Raw genomic sequence first — 22,856 nt, forward strand, 5'->3', positions numbered from 1 at the left:
AATTATTTAAATCGCCCTTGTATGGTGTTTTGCTTTACTTCGTTCCAAGTCCTAGGCTGGGGCAGGAAATGCTCGTTATTTCCGAGTTGACCTCTTTTTCATACTCGCTACTTGCATGCTAATTTTATTGACTCAAATAAGAGAAAAAAACGGGGATTTAGATTTTACTCGCTATTTCCGAGTTCTCGCTATTTCCGAGTACGTTACTTTCATGTTCTACTGTATTTGTATTCGAGGGTATAGAGTTGTTGAATGTGACAGCCATTGTTGGTGTTTAGGCTGAAGAGTTTTGATAATCTTTGCTTGAAGGTTTCTAAATCTCTTGTGTTTACACATGATTCGAGAAGAGCGTTCCAATCTTTGATAAATATATTTACCAACATAAGTGCCTGCTCCACTTACTTCTTCTAAATGAATATTTTAAGATGTTTGAGTTTGTAAATTTGTGTTTGTGTTTTTGTCTTATGAAAAGGAATAATGAGGAAAATAAGACGGGAGAGGCAGAATGAGAAGAGGAAAAGGAATTATAACATTGCCTTACAGATTGTATATTGTGTCCAATATGTTCAGTGTTGCTGTTGGCTTGGGAACTCCCTGTGGTGCTCTAAGAGCGTTAAGAGGGTGTTCAACTCTATAAAAGCTCAAGTTTTCTGTTTGTTTTTTTATATTATGGCCAAATAACTTACACACCATCATAACCTTTTAATGGTGAGACTGTATATCTTTTTTCAAACCATAACCTTATTCAATATTTATCTGTCTATAACGACAAACCTGACTGTATTTAGTAGGAGAGCAATGACAGCAATGTAATACAAACACCATTCCAGATTCGCATCACTGTTATTGTACCCTTGGTTAAAACAGTAAGAAATGATGTTAGAAGAGAATTGTTAAAAATCAACACTATTCTGCCAAGGATTAATCTTTTCTGCATTCTTAACTTTAATGGAATTAGTGATGATACTTTATGTCTATTTCAAAAGCTAAAACCATTCTCAGTGACAACCAAAAGCATAATATCATTATTAAAACACTTCAATTACCACAATTACCACATGAAATGAATGAAGTTGGCACAGTCATCTGGTTGCTAGTAAAAAAACCCACAGACAATTAACCACTAGTCACGCACACTGCTTGAAGTCCAAAGGAAGAGCGTAATGGTCAAAGAAATATTTCTTCACAGAAAACTATGCAACATAAGGGAACAGCTCCTCAAAGCAAAGGAAACAACAAGACCCAGCATAGGACATCGGACACCAAGAGTAAAGAAAAAGAAAACAGCAATACAATTTTCGAAATGGAATGACTTAGAATAAATCATTATAATGAAGTAAATGCCAATTCTTCACTCTCAATTTACCTGACATTTGTAACAGAGATGAAACTCATTACAAATACAGGAAATTTAAGTTCGTTGTTTTTGGTATTTGACAGCAGTCTGATTTTGTCAGTCATTAATAAATTACAATATTTATAATACATTCACATATACACATAACTGACAATATAAAAGATTGGGAATTCCTGTAAAATGATTTGTGACCCACCAACTCAATAGTGTTGTCATGTCAAAATGATGCAGATATTAAAATATAAAATGATCAGAAATACAAAATGGGAAATTGGTATTGTTGCAATTGGATCTATGGTCAATAATATCAAATTTGAGAGATTTCATGTGCATTTTTGAAATTGAGATGAATAATTATTGTTTCTTATTGTTTAGTACGGCTATGTGGTCTTGTGGTAAGACTTTCGCTTTCGGATCGGAAGGTCCTGGGTTCGAGCCTCGCTCAGTGCATAGTTGAGTCCTTGGAAAAGACTGTACTTACATTCTCTCACAGTACTCAGGTGTAAAATGGGTACCTGGTCATTAACAGTGTTGTCTGTCAAAAAAATTGTAATTTCGCCTAACAGTCTTGTTCTATATGTTACGTGTTGCAGTGGGCCAGGAACCCTTTGCAAAGCGTTTTGAGCACGTTTAGTGGATATTGTGCTATATAAAAAGCTCAATTTTATTTTATCATTTTAAACTGCACAAAATTAAAACATCATATTTGTACTCATTTTAACACTACTTCAGCCCGGTATTATAACTGTCTGAGGCAGATTATGAAACAACATTCATTCTTCTAAACAAATTAGATGTAGATTTTATTAATGTTACATACTTTTAGATTATAGTTTGAACTCTTATCAACTAGTTCATTAAGACATACTTTATACGAGTATGAAAGAGTGGGTCACGTTTTGTTTATACTCTTTCCAAAATCTCACAGCTTTTCGCTGTCACAAAGATCTCATGATCTTCAAAAAGGAAGAGAGTGTGATATGCCAATTAACTGGCACTGTTTTTTAGTTTGTTTTTGTTTTTAAGGGTTTTACGGCGCTTGCAACACATTAAGGTCATATCAGCGCCAGTAAAAAGGAAAAAAATGGGATAGTAAAAAGTTCTAGAATTACAATTAAAGCACCCAAGAAAAAGTAAGACATAGGGGAGCTGGGAACAAATAGGGATCAGATGTAGATTCCAAGAGCATACCACCAATGCACTTAGTTTGAGATCACCTACAAGTCTCATCCAGACACAAGCACAAAATCCAACAAAGAGGAATACACTCAAATGCTTGCATTATACATTAAAAATAACAAATATAACAACACATAACAGAGAGATGATTTACAAGGAAAAAAATATCATCTCCCAAAACAAAAACTATGCATTTGACTGTTTCCCTCCCAGTCAAGGACTCCGGCCAGGGTCGGGACAAAACCGAGCAATCTCACACCAAGACAAAGACAGAAAGCAAGTTGGAAAACAGATATAAGGGGATAGAAGACATGGTAAGTACCTCCCTGCCCACTGTGGAGGTAGGGAACCCCACCCAGACTGTTTTTTAGCTTGTTTTTTTAATTTTATATTTTGTTTTGTTTTCATTTTTCAATTTATAATTTTGAGAGCTTTTACATATTCCGTATATTAGGATCCACGTTGGACTAAAATTTACTGCTAACTCAACAAGTTTTCATATGTCTTTGGCCAAGTAAATTTAATTTAGATTTTAACTGAATCTAAGAAATTTAAGTGTTTTAAAGCAAACCCTGAATTGCAAAGGCTATTGAACGTGTCAATAAATTTCATAAAAATTAGCAAATTCAGCACAATGACCCAATGTGACTGTTCCCTAATTTTCAAATAAGTAAATAAATATCACACCTATCAATTCTAATCAGCTTCAAGTTACAGCTCCCAGGTCTATTGATTCAAAGAGTGAGGAAAAAACACGGGACTTTGTTTACTCCACTCACAAATCTTTTAGATCAGAGCCCTCATCATATTCACCCCCAATTTTGGAGCTTACTCAATATCTCAATCGTCAATATGTTATACGGGGTCCCCACCAAATCCTTGAAATTTTTTTCAAGACCTTAAAAATTTTTTCAGGACTTTCTTCAGTGAGGGGGAAAATGAATTCGCGGTGTTTCAAATATTGACCCATAAAGAGCTGAATTTAACAAACAATTTGTTAAACTTAAATGAGTAATTCTCCATTAATATTTCTTTCATAGTAAAGACTTGAATTTGACAATTAACTCTCTCTTAGAATACTTAGATAAACTACAAGCAGCATCACCATTATCATTAATATTCAATGTACTTTTAATGACACTGGGTCTTATGAAATTCAACATGGTATTCTTGTCATTCTTGTTTTTGGCCTCATGTAGCAAGAAATGTTTTTAGCCTTCACATTGACGATCTATCAATTGATTTTAATTACAATTTTTCTTTTTACATACACTGAAGAATAAGAAACCTCCTTTACTTTGTACTGCCATTGCACTGCAGCCAATTTGAAAAACAAGATTCTGTGAGCCAAGATTCTTGAAGAGTAACACTTAAGTCTGAGCTTGGCATCTTCTTAAAATAAGTAGCAAATCTAATTCTGATACTAGTCTGCAATCTGTATCTCTACCACAATGGAGCACACGAAGTTAGAAACACAAAATGTCATAACACTCTTAGCATAGATCATAAAATTCACACAGAAAATTTAAAAGTCCGAAGGATCTGAATCTATGTGCACATATTGGTAGGTCTGATAACCTAAATCGATTGTGGGCTTGATTTAAATATGTTGTAATTGACAATATTTTTCAATGGTTTAGTCTTTATTTTTATAATAAGAGGAAAGGCCATAACAATTTCGGTCAGCAGACCTGCAAATTAGTCCATGTCAATCTGAATTCATGAACTTTTGACAATAACAAGCCTTGTCAACAATTTCAAACACATCCACTTCTTTAATAGTAAACACTGGCAGCAATCGAAATTTGAGTTTTGGAAAAGCAAAAGTGAAAATAAAAACATTCCAACAAAATGATTTCTTGTAGTAGTCTCCCATTGAATCACGCCACCTAGTGGACAAGAAAAAATAATGCGAGACACCTTTACTTCCAACAAGCCCCCTTCACCTAGCGACATGTAGAAGCATTAGTGGAAAGAAAAGAAAAAAAGAAAGAAAAAAAAAGACTCATGAACTGTTGAAACAGTTTGATTGCAAAAATCAAGCATTTGTCACACTTTTTCCCGACCTGATTTCAAAATTTATGAACAATTTTTTTTTCTAGCGACCGCATTTTCCCGCATTTTTCTCCAAATTAAAATTCCCGACTTGTTCCAAACTTTTCAAGCATTCCTGACTTGGTGGGGACCCTGGTTACATGTTTGTGTTGAGAATATGGCTATTAAGCTAGCTTACAAACTGTGTGTTGAACCTCATGATAGACACTACGCTTGATACCACTTTTTTTGGTGAGGTGGATGGCATCGACTGTAGAGCTACCCTCTCACGGCCAGGCAGAGTTGTCATAACAGTCATGGGTTCAAACCCCCATCGCTGCGAAATTGTTATTCTCTATTGTCATCTGGCACTATTCTACTCACTTCATTTCTTGTAGTCCTAATCCTAGTGACTTTGTGTGACACCAAAGATACAGGACTGGACCAAAAATCAAACACATTCTCTCCATACAAAAAGTTAATAAATAAATAATTTACAACTGTATATATAAATAAATATCGACAATGGTCAATGGACTCCATTCATGTTAATTGGTGTTTTGACATCCTGTTTGACAGCAAGACGTATACTTATGGGTATTATCAGGACACAGCTCGCTCGTAGTGGTCCAAAATACAACGCTTTGTGTCCGTATGCTGTGGGGAACTCTTGTACAGTCACGTAAATCCAGAATATGACCAGGAGAACTGAGAATGCGTACGTGAAAGAGACTTGCATGAAACGGAAGGTGTACCCAAGTCGCCGTTTCTGGTCCAATATATGTCCTAAAAGTAACAGCAGGGGCAGGTTGAAGAATAAAACCTGAGAACAGATATTTTTTTAAAAAAAGGTCATTTGCATGGTTTAATGATGATACTTGTGTATACAGGTCCCAAGTTCAAATATTCCTGTGAGTGGCGCAAAGATGAGTCCTTGGAAAAGGCTATTTACTTCCATTCTCTCACCACACTCAAAAGTAAAATGAGAGCCTGGCTGGTAAAAGCACTATCTGTCTGAAAAATTGTAATCACCCCTTACAGAGGTCATGTTTTGTCTTACATATTTATTGACTTAGAACCTCTTGTAAAACCCTTTGAGAACATTAAGCTAGACTTTTTTAAAAATCTATAATACCATCCCAAAGGGGTTTCAAGTTTAAGCATTTTGGAGAGATTGTGAGTCATTTTAAGCTATCCTATCGACCTATAAAGTTAAAGTTTCCTTGGCCAGTGTACATTAATATACCTGAAAGATGCCGTAGAAGTAGGTGATCCCACTGGGTATAAAGGCGTGTTGGAAGACGATACCCCAGACAAAAACAACACTTCCGTGACCTCTCACTAGCTCTCCATAGAACCAAGGACCTGGAAACAAGTTTTACCATTCAAAGTTTTGATGTGGGGTATACAGAAGAAAAAGAGTCAAGTAACAATGGTATACCAGTATCTGTGTTAGCTCATTAAACTTTCTTGATTTCTATCCCCTTAAAGTTTACTAGATCAAATGAACCACGCTGAAAAATACTGATCATTTTGAATACCCTGATAGATGCAACCATTGTCCTTCCGACAGTGATTGGGGTAGATCTGTTTGTTTGTTTTGTTTTTAAGGATTTTACGGCGCTTGCAACACATTAAGGTCATATCAGCGCCAGTAAAAAGGAAGAAAATGGGAAAGTAAAAAGTTCTAGAATTACAATTAAAGCATCCACGAATAAGGCAGACAAAGGGGAATTGGTTCATATAGGGAACAGATGTAGATTCCAAGAGCACACTATCAGTGTAATTAGTTTGAGATCACCCAAAAGTCTCATCCAGACACAAGCACAGGTCCCCACTAAGAGGAATACACTCAAATGTTTACAAACTATAAAATACATAAACAAAACAAAATAAAGTGCATGAAAGAGATGATTTACAAGGAAAACAGACATAGGGGGATAGAAGACAGTATGTACCTCCCTGCCAACTATGGGAGGTCAGGAACCCCACCCAGGTAGATCTGTTTGATCTCGTGGAAAGTACTCTGCATTAAACTAGTCTCTTATTCAAAGGGTAGCAAGCACTTGCTGGTGCCTGTTTAAAGCAACTAGAACTGAGATAAACTCTGCCTTCATGGGCCTTGTGGCATTAAAAGGGATATTTTTGGCAGGCTTTTAATAAGCATACAATGGCAGGATATGCTGCCTCTTTAAATAATGAAAGATTATGGTACAATTTATTACAGTTTCATCCTAGCAAATCTATATATGCGGTTAGAGAGATTTCCAGATTTTTATTTTTGGGTGTCTCTAGAAAGCCCTCCATATTTGACTGATTCTATTTGAAAGTATGCGATTCAGTCAAATGCTCATTAGTTCTTGTAGGTAAAACATCAAATTGTTGTTACCTTCTTCCTCATTTATTGGATGCTAGAGAATATGTGGTGAGAACTGATCAAGTAAAGAAACATTTTTAGCTGAGCTTCCTTGGTCACAAAACTAAATATCATTGTTTCATGATTCTATACTGCTAACTCTCATAGGCACAACTAGACATTTACTCTCAATTTTAGAATTTTTTCAGAATTTCTATTTTGTTGTTGTCTAAGGGAGGATTTGAACCTGAAATAATTCATGTTTTATACTTTGTTCTTTTTCAAGATGTTATATCCATTATCGTTTAATAAGAACTGATCAATTCTCTTGTTGGCTAATGTCACCACGTTCTATCTTTTTCTGCTATGACTGGTGAAAAATGGCATACATACCAAAGGTGAGGTAGATGACACAGCCAATGACGATAGAGTAAAGGGAGGTATACTGTGAAACCAGCCATACTTTCATCAGCAAAGAGTTGAACATGGATCCAAACACAGGAAAACCTTAACAAATAATACAAATAGTTTGTCACATAAGTCTTTGTACAACAAATAAAATGGAAAAACTTTGAAAAATTACAACAAAAAAAGAAAAGCATGTATATGAAAAGGCACATTTTTGTTGATAAATCTTAAAGTTCATTGCCATGGGAAGATATTTGATCAAGATTGAGAATTATGAATAAAGAAGCAAAAACTCTATGGAGTATTTTTTTTTAAACACACCACTATTTGAGCGTAAAATCTAACCTAATTGATATAAAATAAAAATTATTATGTTTAAAAAATTTAGATTCAGTCTGATTCTGATCTAAGGAGTAAAAGTTATAGCCATATCCATTTTTTATCAATATAGGGGACCAATGAGTTTGCATCATTTTCAGTTATGTTTGTAATGTTCCGTTGAAGATCTACCCAGCTTACAAACCATACCCAAACTAAGATTGCAGGATAAGGCTACATCCCACCCAAGCAAATTAACGACTGTTCTCAGTTCTATGTGTGGTTTGCTAAATGAGGAAATCTATTTTAACTACAATTCTATTCACGAAAAAGGAGCTTAAATTCAAAATAAAAGATTAGTGAAACTAAATCGCCTTGGAAGAAATAAGGAAAGCAATCACATCACATTGACCTAAATATTATTTTAAAATACAAAATAAAATATTTATAAATAAAATTTAAAAACCCAAAAATAACAAGGGCCGTTTGACATCATTAATATAACTTTTTACCCCCTTGATCAGACTGGAATAAAAGTTTTAAAACATAATATTTATTGTATACTTTTATTGTATATCAAATTAGTTTTTACATAAGTGAGCTTATTTATGTGTTCAATATATGCTCAAAAAGTGATTACTCTTCTGTTTGTTTGTTATTTTTTGGGGTTTTTTTGTTGTTTTTTTGTTTTGTTTTTTTTGTTTTTTGGGGGGGGGGGGGGATTACACTGTAGATTTATATAAACTAGTGCCGAAATCCGGTATTATGTTGGGCTAGAGCAGATTCCACAAAGTGAATTAAAGTTAAAATGATAAGAAATACAAACTTATATTTTGTATGTACAAATTCAGAAACAATTTTCAATTTCCTCAGAAAATAGCATGTAAATGTGACAAAATAAGTTACATCAATCAAGATTACAGAGGTTTCCAAATTACAAAATTCAAGATGAAAGAGAAACATGGCTATAGAGTAAGATAAATAGTTTTGAATTCTCACCATGGACAAAGAAACGTCGGATGTTGGAGCATTGCCGTAATGATGTCAGTATCAATGTGTAGGAAAACACCAAAATACCAAAGACAATTTTACCCTGCAACAAAATTATGCTTTAGATACACAAAAAAAATATCAAAGTGCTCAAAATAAAGATGAAAACGGTAACTTGTGTATTGAGGTTCATATAAATATAAATATAAACAAAACAAGACAAAAGATGATTTGAACTACATCTTTATCAGGAGCCAACAGACAGTTCAAAAAAAAATTAAAAATTTTTAACTTAATACGAATTATTTTTTTAAAGTTTCAGGTTAGTTGGTGGGAATATCTGAATTACAAATGATATAAAGTTATACAGCCTTTAAAAATTTGATGCATTCTGGATAGGATATATTTATGAAATAATTGAAATACTCGTGAATTTGCATAAATAACATAATAAAGGGAAATGCTGAGCCTTCATTTGTTTATTAATCAATACCACCTGTTTAAATAAATATTATTGTGATTGGTTCATGCCTCACCTAATTTTCAAAGTACTTTTGTTTTGTTCTTTTCATTTTGGTTTTCTTTTCTTTTCTTCATTTTTCTTGGGGGGGGGGGGGGGGGGGGGGGAGGGGGGTTGTAATTCTAAAAATGATTTATTTTTAGAATATTTATTTTAACCCTTATACACGACCGCCAATATTTACTAACACAATGACAGCAGTATCTGGATATGCATATATATATGAGAGAGAGAGAGAGAGAGAGAGAGAGAGAGAGAGAGAGAGAGAGAGAGAGAGAGAGAGATCTGGCCATGCATTGTAGTGAGAAAGAGAGAGGAAGAGAGGGAGAGAAAGAGTGGGAAGGTGGGAGAGAGAGATATAGAAAGAGAGAGAGAGAGAGAGAGAGAGAGAGAGAGAGAGAGGGGGGGGAGGGGAAATGAATAAGAACAAAAAGGGAGCAAGAAGTTTTTGAGTTTGTATGCACCTAAGTTGGCGTTTCAAGTACGTATAAAATCACAGCCAGAATTTCCAATCAAATTTTTTTACAATCTTATCTGTTTTTAAATGAAAGGATATTGAATTATAATTTTTACATTTTATTTCACTTTTTAGATTTTTTAAGAAGAAAAGGCAAGAAAATCTAGAGAATAAAACAAGAAAGACTAGGTTTAAATTAACATTTTAAAACTACTTTGAGAATTTAATTTTTAATAAAACAACATAAATTACATTATTGATAGCATTTTAACTTTCTTTATTGCTAAATTCATAACAAATAAACGATTTGAAAGATTAAATGGGGAAAACAAAAGAAAAAAAAACAATTTATAGTCAAAGTTGAAATATTTTTCCCTTTACTTACCAAAGAAAATATGTTTAACATGAGGATGAATCGAGGCCAAAAGTCAAATTTTGGCAGTGTTTCGTTGAGAGAAAAATGTTGTTTGAAAGTTTTCTGCCTTTTTGCCTGGTCCTGAAAGGGAATGGTTGAGATATATTACTGTGTAGTAAAACAAAGGCAAGAGGCAAATGGTGTGGATTTTGTATACTCCTTTTTTATTCAATAGTGTAGACAAAAGAAGAATATAATATAAAGCAAAACCTAATTGTGGTATTGAGAGATATAATATATTGGTGAGGACACATTCATTATTTCAATTTGTCACATTTTTTAAACAAATCATATTCAAGTGCAAATCAGCTTCAAAATAGAAAATAAAATGTTTATACAGTCTAGTAAGTATTTGACAAGTCTGTTCAGGCAAGTACAGAGGGTGAATACGTAGTTCATTTATCAAACCTGTTGCTATTTCAAGAGGACAGATGAATCAAAATTTCTAAAACAACAATGTAAATACGCCAGAAATTATCACCAAGGCAAATGCTCCATTTCAATATAGAAAGCAAACTAATATAAAAACATGTCTTCCCCAAGATCATTAGGTAATGGAACAGCCTCACGCCTGAAATTCTAAACAGAGATCATAAACGTTGGTAATTTCAATAGAACATGTATGATTGAGAAAATCTCTTTAAGATTACTCTTTTGCAGATTACAATATTGAATGAAAAGGGCTAATTTGGATTTGTAGTTAAAGCCAAAGTAAAAAAAAAGAAATATATTTTTTTTAATATAAATAAATAAATAAAAAATAATAATAATAATAATAATAATAATAATAATAATAATAATAATAATAATAATAATAATAATAATAATAATAATAATAATAATAATAATAATAATGTAAAATCCTGCAGAGATCTGTTTCAGGCCACCGACATGCTGATAAGTAAGAATCATGAGAAAAATTTAATCCTGGTTAATGTTGAAACCGAGCAGTTACCCAGCATGTTTCTTTCTTTATTTGACAAAAATTTGAAGGATATTAGACATAAGCTCGATGAATGCGACTTGACTAAACCAACAAACATCAATTGCCATTTAAAAAATCAAACTAAATGTTTAAAGCAATTTAATGAAGTATCGCAAAGCGACATCCGGAAAATTATATCTGAATCCCCAAATAAGAGTTGTGAACTTGACATTCTCCCAACACATATCACAAAGGCACGCCGTAACGAACTCGTACCAAAAATTATAGAAATTATCAATAACTCTTTGTCTTCAGAAAAAGTCTGAGACTGTAATAAAACAGCAATAATAAAAACCCTCATAAAGAAGCATGACCTTTGTCAAAACGATCTTAAAAACTACTGCCCTGTGTCTAATCTTCCCTTTTGTTAAAGGTACTTGATAAAGTGGTTCTGAAACAGCTCCTTGTTCATATTAAATTGGAAGATTTTCAATCAGCTTGTAGATCAGATCACTCAACTGAACCTGCTCTGAGAGTTTTTAATGACATTGTTTCAAGCATTGATAATGGAAAAATCTGTATTTTGAGCCTGTTAGATCTCAGTGCGGCCTTTGATACGATTGACCATATTGTTCTTTTAGACTGTTTAAAAAATACTTCTGGATTTCCAGCTGTGCACTGAATTGGTTCAAATCTTCCCTGGAAGACAGACGCCAATGTGTAAAAATTCAGAATTTTAAATCAGAAAGTATCACTCTTCAATTTGGAGTTCCCCAAGGCTCTGTCTTAGATCCCATTTTATTTAGTCTTTACATGGCACCTCTATCATAAAAGATCATAATTTTGGCTATCATTTTTAAGCTGACGACTCACAAATTTACAAGTCTGTTTTAAATCAAAATATACTAAATATTGTCTCTGACATTGAACGCTGTATTTTAGATATAAAAGACTGGATGACACAGAACAAATTGCAACTTAATGAGTCAAAAACTGAAGGCATTATGATAGGCAAAAGAAACAATCTCAAAAACGTTAGGACATTTTGTAAAGGATTAAGAAAAATAAAGAGGAAAAGTGAAAATGAAATGATCTAAAACCACATCTCCTTTTTGGCACTAGAAATTTTTTCAACACTTAGAATGCTATTTGCATCAGATAAAATTATTTTCAAATTTTTAATTATTCCTGGAAGTTTACAATGCTTTGCATTTTCTTTAATGATAGACAACTATAGAACTCGTGCAAAAGCAATGTCTGATTTTCTTTTCGGTTATAGTTACCAGACCATATCTAAATGAGAAAATCTATAAAGCCAAATAGATCCTCAGAGTTCCTGGAGTTTCAGTTTAACCAGTTTTTACACGAGTTATATCATTGCGAATGAAACATAATATTAATTACTGGAATCAGAATCTATTTTCTGACAATACCAAGGCAGGAAAATTACATGTTGCAGTTAAAATCTCCTTATCTTTAAAGTGGGAATGTTCTCTTGACAGTGAAAGGCTCATTACCTTTAGAGTGACAATGCTCTCTCGAAAGTTAATAGCTCATCACTTTTACAGTGACAAAGATCTCTTGAAAGTTAAAAGCTCATTACCTTTAGAGTGACAATGCTCTCTTGAAAGTTAAAAGCTCATTACTTTTACAGTGACAAAGATCTCTTGAAAGTTAAAAGCTCCTCATCTTTACAGCGACAATGCTCTCTTGAAAGTTATAGCTCATTACCTTTACAGTGACAGTGTTCTCTTGAAAATTAACAGCTCCTCACCATTACAAGGACAATGCTCTCTTATAAGTTAAAAACTTCTTACCTTTACAGTGATCTTTATTTCATGCAACCCTTGTCTATATTCCATGGGGTCCCATTCCAATACATACAGGGGTCCTTGGACATGATCCATCAGCCCAAGGTCTCCATCGTTTATCTTCACATGGACAAACTGAATGGGATCTGGGTTGAAGACCAGAATCCTGATTGAGGGAAGAAGCAAGATAAAGTTTAAAAGCTTCTTCGTAACAACCCAGCTGTATGTATTTCTTTTTAAAACTGTATATATGAAACAATATTTTTGAAATGTTAGAAAATTCACACGCATACCCACAAACACACACACACACACACACACACACTCTCTCTCTCTCTCTCTCTCTCTCTCTCTCTCTCTCTCTCTCTCTCTCTCTCTCTCTCTCTCTCTCTCTCCTCTCTCTCTCTCTCCTCTCTCTTCTCTCCTCTCTCTCTCTCTCTCTCTCTCTCTCTCTCTCTCTCTCTCTCTCTCTCTCTCTCTCTCTCTCTCTCTCTCTCTCTCTCTCTCTCTCTCTCTCTCTCTCTCAATGGCTTTAATTCAACAATTCAAGTTACATGCCTATATTTCAAAATGGCTGTGCTGTGATGAAAGGTTCGGCCTACCTGATGTGGGTTGAATGTTGGATCATTTCAACTGGCTCTTTGTTAACGGAGAACAGCTGGCTGGCTTTGGGGTTTGTAATGATAACCAAAGGCCAGTCTCCCAGTTTACTATCGGTTAATGACAACAGGTCATGATCAAAGGCAATCACGCGGAATCTGATAAATATAAATTTACATAAATAATGATGATCATTCACATGCTCAGTGAGCTTTGAAATTTTTTAATTGCCCTTTTTTTCAGCAGGTCTTTGTGGGTGAGCAATATTTTGTAGTAACGTTAATTGAGTGAAATGTATTTGGTCTACATTTGGACCTTATTTATTACATAATTTTTGAGGGTGAACTATAATAATCACTATGAAGGAAATTATCTTTAAGGGACAAGAACCACTTTAAATTGCAGTAAGAAAAGCACCCAAATTAGTAAGAATCAGTTGACTAGCTCTTTGGCCACATAGTGCTGCGTTCGGACTTGAATTGGTACCTTTTGACTTTTGGTTACCTTGCTAAAACCCTACTGCTGCAGCACTATGTTGCTGGGTAATTCCTTAATCTTAGAAAATATTGCATTCCAAACAAAACTACTGTAAAACTGAGGTGTGTGGGTTTATGACAGCATCTATTTTATTCAATCCATTCAACTGTGTTTATATTATAGACTGTTCCATCACTTACATTCGATTGTCCTTCCAGTCTCCAAGTTCTAGTTCAAGCTGTCCTGTCTTCTGACGTGCGTACAATCTGCCCACTTGGTTGGCAAGGGTGTGAAGGTGGCCACACAGGTAGGCTAAACCCTCTCTGAAAAGACATTAAAGGCGATGAATATGATGATGATAAAGGTGATAATGTTGCAAATTACAATGATGGTGATGATGATGATTTTATGATGATGAGGTGAGTTCAAACTGACGCATGTTTTGTTGGGTTTTATTTTCTTTCAAAAGTGTAAAATGAACATTAAAGAATCCTTGAGTATAAATTCAGAAAGTAGATGAAAAAACCCTGCCCAAGTCACTTTTCTAAATTTATATTCAACCAGATTAAATTCAAAATCTAAACAATAAACATAAATTTATTGATGAGAGTAAATCATTGCCATCTGACGTTAATAGTTCCAAGCACCAGATGCATTTTTATCCTTGGTAATATGAATACAAACACAAGCGCAACATGGCATTAAAATTGATCTCTAATTATCATCCACCAATTCAAATTATGGGAGCACCACATTTGAGGCTGATCATAGTTACAACTAAAAATTAGATGAAATTGTAGTTGTAGCTGGTGCTGGTATGCATAGAGTTGGATGTCAGTAAATTTTGTTTTTCTCGCAATGAGAAAAATTCACTTTTTAGGATTCGATTAAATTTACTTAAACTTCAGTTTTCAATGCTCATCCAAGCTTCATACAATATTGAGGTGGAGGGGGGTTGGGTGAGGGGGCAAAGGTTACAAGTGTCACTTTTACCTCATGACATTCCTCAATACGGGTGGGTCGTGTACAATGAGGGATGATGGGAAATGGCTAAACCAGACTGTCTGATTGCTGGACCGACTCTCTTCAGACAGAGTTTTGATACGACGTATTTGTTTCTAATTGCAGGAATAGATAAATATGAGATTATTATACGTATTACATGGTAAAAATGAACAAATCAACAAATTCGATATAATACCTTGTTATGATCACACTGTGTTAATGAGATTCCATTTTGTGGGAATAATTTATTTTCTTGAATTTTTTACAGCCTACAATACTTTCTAAACTTTTATCTCGCACCTTCATTGTTCTTTAATCTCAACCTATATACTTTTCAGACATGAAAAATGTCACTAAAACCTTAAATTAACTTTTTCTTTCAAGTTCTGCTCTTTCTTAAAATTAAAATAAAAATATTAGAAAAAATATTAAATTGAGAACTATCAAAGACAGAGATTTTTAAAACAAATATGACAATCATTATTTCAAATCATCTACAAGGGCTCTACTGAAAGCCAGCAAATGTTTCATATACTGATAAATTAATATTTGATACATCATGATATAGAATTTTTTTGACCAAAATGAAAAATGCATGTTATCCCTAAATAGTTATTAATTTTTTAACAGAGATTATCAAAAGTATTAATAATTTTGTTAGGAGTACTCACATCATTTAAATATCCAAAAAAGTTGAAAGGTCGATTAGATCCTGGTACACTGGAAGCATCAAATCCAATGAAGGAATAATTGCCAAAAGGAAGACGGAGTTTGTAGTGGTATGACTCTTGGCGTGTCTCGCTCACCTCTTTCCCAAATACTGAATGGCGCCTGGAACAAATAGCACATCCCTATCACCAGCATGGACACAATTTAGACTTGCCAAAATAGCTATCATAAACAGGGATACAAACTTAAACTTCGAATCACATAAATTTCAGACACCACTCAGAGGAATTTCAAGACCAAAACAGGAATTTCCACATACAAAATGCTATCTATGAAGGACTGTACCATTCCAAATCTCGTTTATTATTTTTTTTTAATCCACAAAAACTCCAAAACCAAGCAAAGTCATATAAAATATAAAATATGTCATAATTAAATGAATAGTAGTATTTGTGGTAATGATGACATGTTACGGTTGTAGTAGTGGTGGTGGTGATGATGACTGTGTGGTGGTAAAGGTTGTAGTAGAGGGTGGTTGTAACAATTATGTGGTTGTGATTGTAGTAGTGATGGTTGCGATGATGATGATATGATGGTGGTGATTGTAGTAGTGGTGGTTATGATGATGTGGTAATGGTTGCAGTAATAGTGGTAGTGGCGAAGATGTAGTGGTAGTGATGATGATATGATGGTTGTATTAGCGGTGGCAGTGATGATGATGATGATGATGATGATGAAGTATATATTAATTAATTTCATCAGGTTTCCTCATTGTGTTGTTCCAATGTATAGACAGACATTTTCTTCTCACTTTGAAAACGCACGTATATACTTCCTCACATAATCACCTTGGGACGTCAAACCCTTTTTGTTTAATCATTCAAACAATAAGTAATAATAATAATAATAATAATAATAATAATAATAATAATAATAATAATAATAATAATAATAATAATAATATAATTTATTTATATAGCACCTGTCCCATACAATACAGCTCTAGGCGCACAATATACATGGCATGCAATATATATCTCTTTTTTTTTTAAATTAAAAAATTACTATATATTATCAACAGGATTTAAAAGATGAGAATACAGAATTTTTTTTTAAATTGTAAATTAGGGTAAATATGTTCTATGAGGAGACACTACAAAAATATTATATTTAAACATGTGGTATAAAAATACCACAAAAAAATAAATAAATAAATGCTCAATTGGTTCTTTCTACATACATCTAAATATAACAGAAAAGAGATGAAAGAGGTGACTTTTTAATTTTCTTTTAAAAACGGCTTCAGAATCAGTAAAGCTAGAATGCAGATTGAATGGCAGAGAATTCCACACTGTTGGAGCTGGGCAATATAAGGTTCAGTCTTTTAATTTTGTGTTCCCCCTTTTTGTGGTGCGCAAAATATGCTGATCACATGATCTTAAATTACAATATGGGATATAATCAATAATACAATCCTTCAGATAAAAAGGTGAGGATCGTTTTTAGAGTTATAACATAGCATTGCAATTTTATAATCAATTGTAGCTGTAACAGGCAACCAATAAAACATTGTGGCTATGCGTTCTCTTTATCTCTTCTTTAAAACAATTTGTCCAGCTTGGTTTTGTAAAAGATGTAGTTTCTTTAAAAGATTATCAGGCAGATTAAAAAGTAATGAATTACAATAATCAAGTCTAGAAAAATAAAGAAGAGACTGGTCTTTGAATGGACTTTTGAATTAAAATATTTGACAATTGGGCAATTTTTCATAATTCAAGATAAAGAGTTTTACAAAGATAGGATACGTGTTTTTCCATAGACAGATTACAATCAAAATAAATGCCGAGGTTACGGGCATAAAACAGAACAATCCTTTATGAAACCTACTTATTTCTTCCCTTATTTGAAATAAAATAATTTTGAATCCTTTTTAATTGTGTTATCAGCAACTAGCAGACCAGACAGATTCTTACTTATAGTGGTTGTTTTCACTCTCATAGTTGAGGACATCAAAAGCATCTGTGGAGAAAAAAGTTAAAACCATAATTAGTTCTATTGACATTGAGAAGTTTGTTTCTATTATCCATCCCTCTACCGTTTGCCCTTTAAATCAGTATAATGTCATATAATTTCATAAGGTCATCTACTGACATTAAACATTAAAATTTAGAAAGTCTAAATATGAAAATTTACTGATATTGATATGATTTTATTTCGGAGAATCAATGAAGCTCTTACATCTTTACAAAAAAACTCAAATGGAATTTTCATTTTTTTAATCTTAAATTGAGATTTGTCAGTGCCGGTGCTGAAATTCGGTTTAAAATTGTAAGATAATAAAATTGAATCTTTCTGTGTGTTTTTTAGGGTTTTACAACACTTCCAGCAATTTTAGTTTAACTAAGCAACATTTAGATAATCTAAGAATCACCTGAGAGAAAAAAGCAAGACAAAAGGAACATGTCAAAAAAAAGATCAGAGTTAGATCTAATATATCTTTGTAGCTCATCTAAAACCCTCTAAAAGTCCCCCACTGACTACTAATGGATCTTCATCAGAGAGAGATGCACTGAAGTAGATGATTAGCATTCTAATGGGTCAAACAATAAAATTATGTATAGTAGGAGTTTACGTCTTTCTTAAGAATGAGAAGCTATATTTATTCTCTCAATAACATGATAACAGCTTATCAATATTTCTAAATCTTCATAATTTAATTTAACGTTGAGCAACTGTTTCAGCAAGATAAAATACCAGATTGAGACAGGGTGTCAATATCTTACCATGGTTTCCTCGAATATCCAACCACTTGGCCTTGGTCAGCTTCTGACACCTGCTGACCACACTATGGTAACTCTTCCATTCCTTCAAATTTTGAATGGAGCGAATATTTGTTTCATCTTTAGCATCTGTAAGGTCACCTGAAAAATTGGTTGATGATAAATATCTTTATTCCTAACTCTTTTCCCACTGTATCTATATCACGGATTCAGTTGCACTTACAATATTGGTTTCCACAAATCATGATTGGGTATAAACACACAAAAAAATTGGTTGATGATAAATATCTTTATTCCTAACTCTTTTCCCACTGTATCTATATCACGGATTCAGTTGCACTTACAATATTGGTTTCCACAAATCATGATTGGGTATAAACACACAAAAAAAATTGGTTGATGATAAATATCTTTATTCCTAACTCTTTTCCCACTGTATCTATATCACGGATTCAGTTGCACTTACAATATGTGGTTTCCTACCAAATCATTGATTGGGTATAAACACACAAAAAAATTGGTTGATGATAAATATCTTTATTCCTAACTCTTTTCCCACTGTATCTATATCACGGATTCAGTTGCACTTACAATATTGGTTTCCACAAATCATGATTGGGTATAAACACACAAAAAAATTGGTTGATGATAAATATCTTTATTCCTAACTCTTTTCCCACTGTATCTATATCACGGATTCAGTTGCACTTACAATATTGGTTTCCACAAATCATGATTGGGTATAAACACACAAAAAAATCACTTATATAAAATTTTTATGGGAAAGCAGAAAAAAAGCAATAATCAAAGTGATTTAAGCCACTTTACAGATATCTTTTAATCCAAATGAAACATCCCTTCAATAAAAGATAATTTGCAGATTACTCTGAAACGTAAAAAAAACTCACAGACAACTGAGTTGTTCCTCCTTCACCCCTCACCATCCATTGGGTACAGTTTTTTAAAAAGGGAGAAATGTTACTCCCGGTGCAATGAGTTAAAGGCAATAAATCTTGATGGGATTAACATATCTAAATCTATCAAATGAATAATGGACTAAATTCAGTGCTCTAATAAGCAAAAGATCAAAAAGTCTGAATTTTACAGCACCCCCCCCCCTCCTCCAATAACAGAAAACCTGGTCGTATTCCCATCGTAGTACATTACAATGGACTGTATAATTATTTTAAAAAAAGAAAAAGGGTCTCCACAATAAGGGAAATACAACAAAAAAAAACCATTCTGTAGCTGCCAAATAGTAAATAGAGAAAGCCAAGATGGCTATCAGGGATGATAAAATTACATATCTCTACTTTTTGTTCTCTTTTCTCCATCAGACAGTATAGGATGCACCACGAGTTCACCTTCAAGTCCTCGCATTTTCAAAAAAAATTTAAAATTGAGCTTTATATTGCGCAATATCCACTAAATGTGCTCAAAGTGCTTTACAAGGGGTCCCTGGCCAACAGCAACATTTAACATGAAGGACGGGACATGACGCCTGTTAGGCGATATTACAATATTTCGGACAAAGACAACGCTGTTAACGACCAGGTACTCATTTTACACCTGAGTACGGTGAGAGAATGTGAGTAAAGAGCCTTTTCCAAGGACTCAACTATGCGCCGAGCACGAGGCTCGAACCCAGGACTTTCCGATCCGAAAGCGAGTGTCATACCACTAGACCACATAGCCGCAACATTCTCTAAATGTGTGTGTTTTGTTTTGTTTTGTTTTTTTCTACAATTATTCCGTACAAAATAATCTTGAATATATGTCTTACAATACAATATGAAAGCACTTGACATTATGTATTGTTTACTCATCACCATTAACTTTAACTATTTATAATAGTAATATGAGTGAAGAACGAAAAAATGGATTGTTTATGGCTTCTGACATACCTGCAGCCAGAAAATTTGGAGAGATTATGAAACGACTCTGTTTTGCATGACTACCTGGCTATTGGCAATGATGTATATGTGCTGTAAGACTGCTAATTCTTTTTTTAAAAGTATGTCTAACATGAAATGAAAACCTGATTCCATTATTTTATATCCATAATGATATCATCAGCTTTTCACTACACTTCCTCGTCAAAGACATACTTTCAGCTAACAATCAGGAGAGTTTCATTAAAATTACTTTCCAACATTCCATGTTGAGTCCCGCAAATAAAAACTGATACATATAAAAATTCTTATCGCCCACTTACTTCAATTCCACTTACCAGTAATGATAACAAGTTTTGGGTCAATCAAGCTGATGTATTCTTGGCATAATCTGTACAGGTCTGGACCTCTGGCCAAATCCCTGTGTGCGCTGATGTGGATGTCTGAAATCTACAATATCGAATTTTAAAAGAGGAGAGGAAAAGAGTGAGAGAGTTTGAGAGATAGAGAGATAGAGAGAAAGAGAGAGAGAGAGAGAGAGAGAGAGAGAGAGAGAGAGAGAGAGAGAGAGAGAGAGAGAGAGAGAGAGTCATGATAGACTCAGAAAGTTTGTTTTAAAATGACTTGAAAATGAAAATGAAAAATGTGCTTCAAAATAAAAGACCCCCCCCCCCCCCATACACACACACACAAATTAGAACAAAAAATACAATTGAGTATTCTATTATTTTATCTTAATTGTACCTGCACAATCCAAAATATGTTTTCAAAACCGGAACCCATCTCTGGCCACTGTGGTGGAGATCGTAATAATTTAGTCATCTCAAAATCGCCATCAGATTCTGGATTAAGGGCAGTCCTGAACGATGACCCAATGAAGGCAACAACCAAGCCGATAAGGAATAGCCAAGCAAGGAATTTCATTGTCACCACTTTGTTCTTACAGCACCTGAAAATATATTGCCCATTATCATCATATCGTTGAAATTATTTAAATGATCTAACTTACATGACAATGAGATTAAAATATGGTGGTATAAGATACGCCAGCCATGTGTTTTATTTCAACACTACCCATTAAAACTATAAAACAATATATGTATTTTTTTAAAAGCAACAATACCCATCAAATTGCCTGATGACAGACCATACACTATTTAAATAATAAGCCTAAATTTACTTTCTACATAAACCTGATCATTGACCACAGTACAATTTTTGTATTTGACGACTAGGCGAATCCCCCCCCCCCCCCCCCTCTTCCAACAACCTGGGAAATTCTGACAGTTATAAAAATTTGATTGTCAATTCGAAAACATTTGTCACAGGACATATTTATTGTGATACTGAGCCATAATCTGCCCCCATATCATTCGGTAAGAAGTCCTGGTACATTTTTCCTTCCCTCCATGACAATGACTATGACTGACACTGACATAATCATGATCAATAGTTAACATCATTGGTCAACAGTTGACATCATTGGTCAACAGTTGACATCATTGGTCAATACTTGACATCACTGGTCAATAGTCAATTGTTGGTATTATCGTTGACTACTATCCACCTGTGAAATACTTTACCAGCTGACAATGATAAGTAGCGGAGAAGCTTACTAAACCCAAGCTTTATTAACCAACCTATTTCCAAAATGTACCAGCTGTGATAAATTGTAAAGCACAATGACAATGCCTTTATATTTATATGATTAGTTTGAACTTTTCCATTTCGGTTTGGCAGTCATGTTCGTGGATTGGAGGTAAAAGTAATGTAAACCAAATCGGCTACAGAAGAGATTTGATATTTTGAGACTTGATTGTCATTGCTGATACTGAGAGTGTCTAAATGTTTATTAGGTACACAATGTAAAACGATTGTATGATTTTATTGTTTCATATTGGCAAAGGCTATCTATGTTTTGGGATTTGTTTTGTTTTGTTTGTTTGTTTATAAAACCCTCGCCATCGACGTGTATTATGCAGGTCTGAACCCAGTTTAACATTGCATTGTTATCCCATAAGGAATCGAGTAATCAGACCTGCATATAAGTATAAGTGCACGTCGCTGGAGATCCAATCAATTGTTTCTTATCACTCTAGCCCTGGTCCTAGAACTCTAGAATAGAAGATCAATGACAACCATCACATCTCATCCATCAATTCATCCGGTAATATTCTAGTTGTCAGTTCGTACAGAAGAGAAAGATATCTTCGAAAGAAAAGTTGTCACACCTCTCAAATTACAAACGATAAACTACTTACATTTATCATTATTCTTGCTCTATATTTCGTCTCCGGGTATTTAATGAGAGGTTCGAAAAATAACGAAACGAATAGGTAGGGTTTGTTTCATTGCCTGTGACTTCATTCATTTCATATTTTCGAGCTAAGGAGGATAAATTATCTATAAACACGATCATTAAAATCTTTATATTATGTTATTTTTCCTTCGTTAAATTTAATTTTTGACTAAAGACAACTAACTGGACCTGTATAATAAAAAAAAACAAGAATAACATAAATCTATACCTCAGTAAATTTTCCAATGAAGCCTATGTCAAAATCATAATCTGCCTTATGCGTGTAATAAAATCTGATGAAATAGCCTATCTGAGGCAGGTTCCATTAAAAACCCATGAGTAATGAGATTGAAATAAACTGTTG

General features: G+C 33.7%; 1 protein-coding gene across 2 annotated transcripts; it reads right to left on the reverse strand.

Moving 5' to 3' along the window:
- Positions 1-2,357: 2,357 nt before the first annotated feature.
- LOC144969003 (transmembrane protein 62-like) lies at positions 2,358-22,836 on the reverse strand. 2 transcript variants are annotated; one of them, XM_078907944.1, is made up of 15 exons: positions 22,455-22,748; positions 20,938-21,142; positions 20,532-20,643; positions 18,305-18,442; positions 17,495-17,540; positions 15,524-15,683; positions 14,841-14,965; positions 14,048-14,170; positions 13,373-13,528; positions 12,777-12,936; positions 10,005-10,115; positions 8,652-8,745; positions 7,320-7,433; positions 5,817-5,935; positions 2,358-5,393 (listed from the first exon to the last, which is right to left on the reverse strand). In XM_078907944.1, coding segments are annotated over exons 1-15 (1,959 nt in total). In that variant the 5' UTR covers positions 22,457-22,748; the 3' UTR covers positions 2,358-5,099. The 2 variants fall into 2 exon arrangements, with proteins under 2 accessions (XP_078764070.1, XP_078764079.1); XM_078907953.1 differs by having other exon boundaries at positions 2,378-5,393; positions 22,722-22,836.
- Between the last annotated feature and the right edge of the window lie 20 nt (positions 22,837-22,856).

This window comes from Berghia stephanieae, chromosome 1 (genome assembly GCF_034508935.2).
Source record: "Berghia stephanieae isolate SIO BIC M18660-M18661 chromosome 1, UCSD_Bste_1.3, whole genome shotgun sequence".
NCBI classification, from domain to species: Eukaryota; Metazoa; Mollusca; class Gastropoda; order Nudibranchia; family Aeolidiidae; genus Berghia; species Berghia stephanieae.

Coding starts and splice junctions, on each gene's coding strand:
- LOC144969003 (XM_078907944.1), bottom strand. Junction 14,171..14,840: donor GTATTGAGGAATGTCATGAG/GTAAAAGTGACA, acceptor ATGTCTTTTCAG/AGAGGGTTTAGCCTACCTGT. Junction 5,936..7,319: donor TGTCATCTACCTCACCTTTG/GTATGTATGCCA, acceptor ACTTGTTTCCAG/GTCCTTGGTTCTATGGAGAG.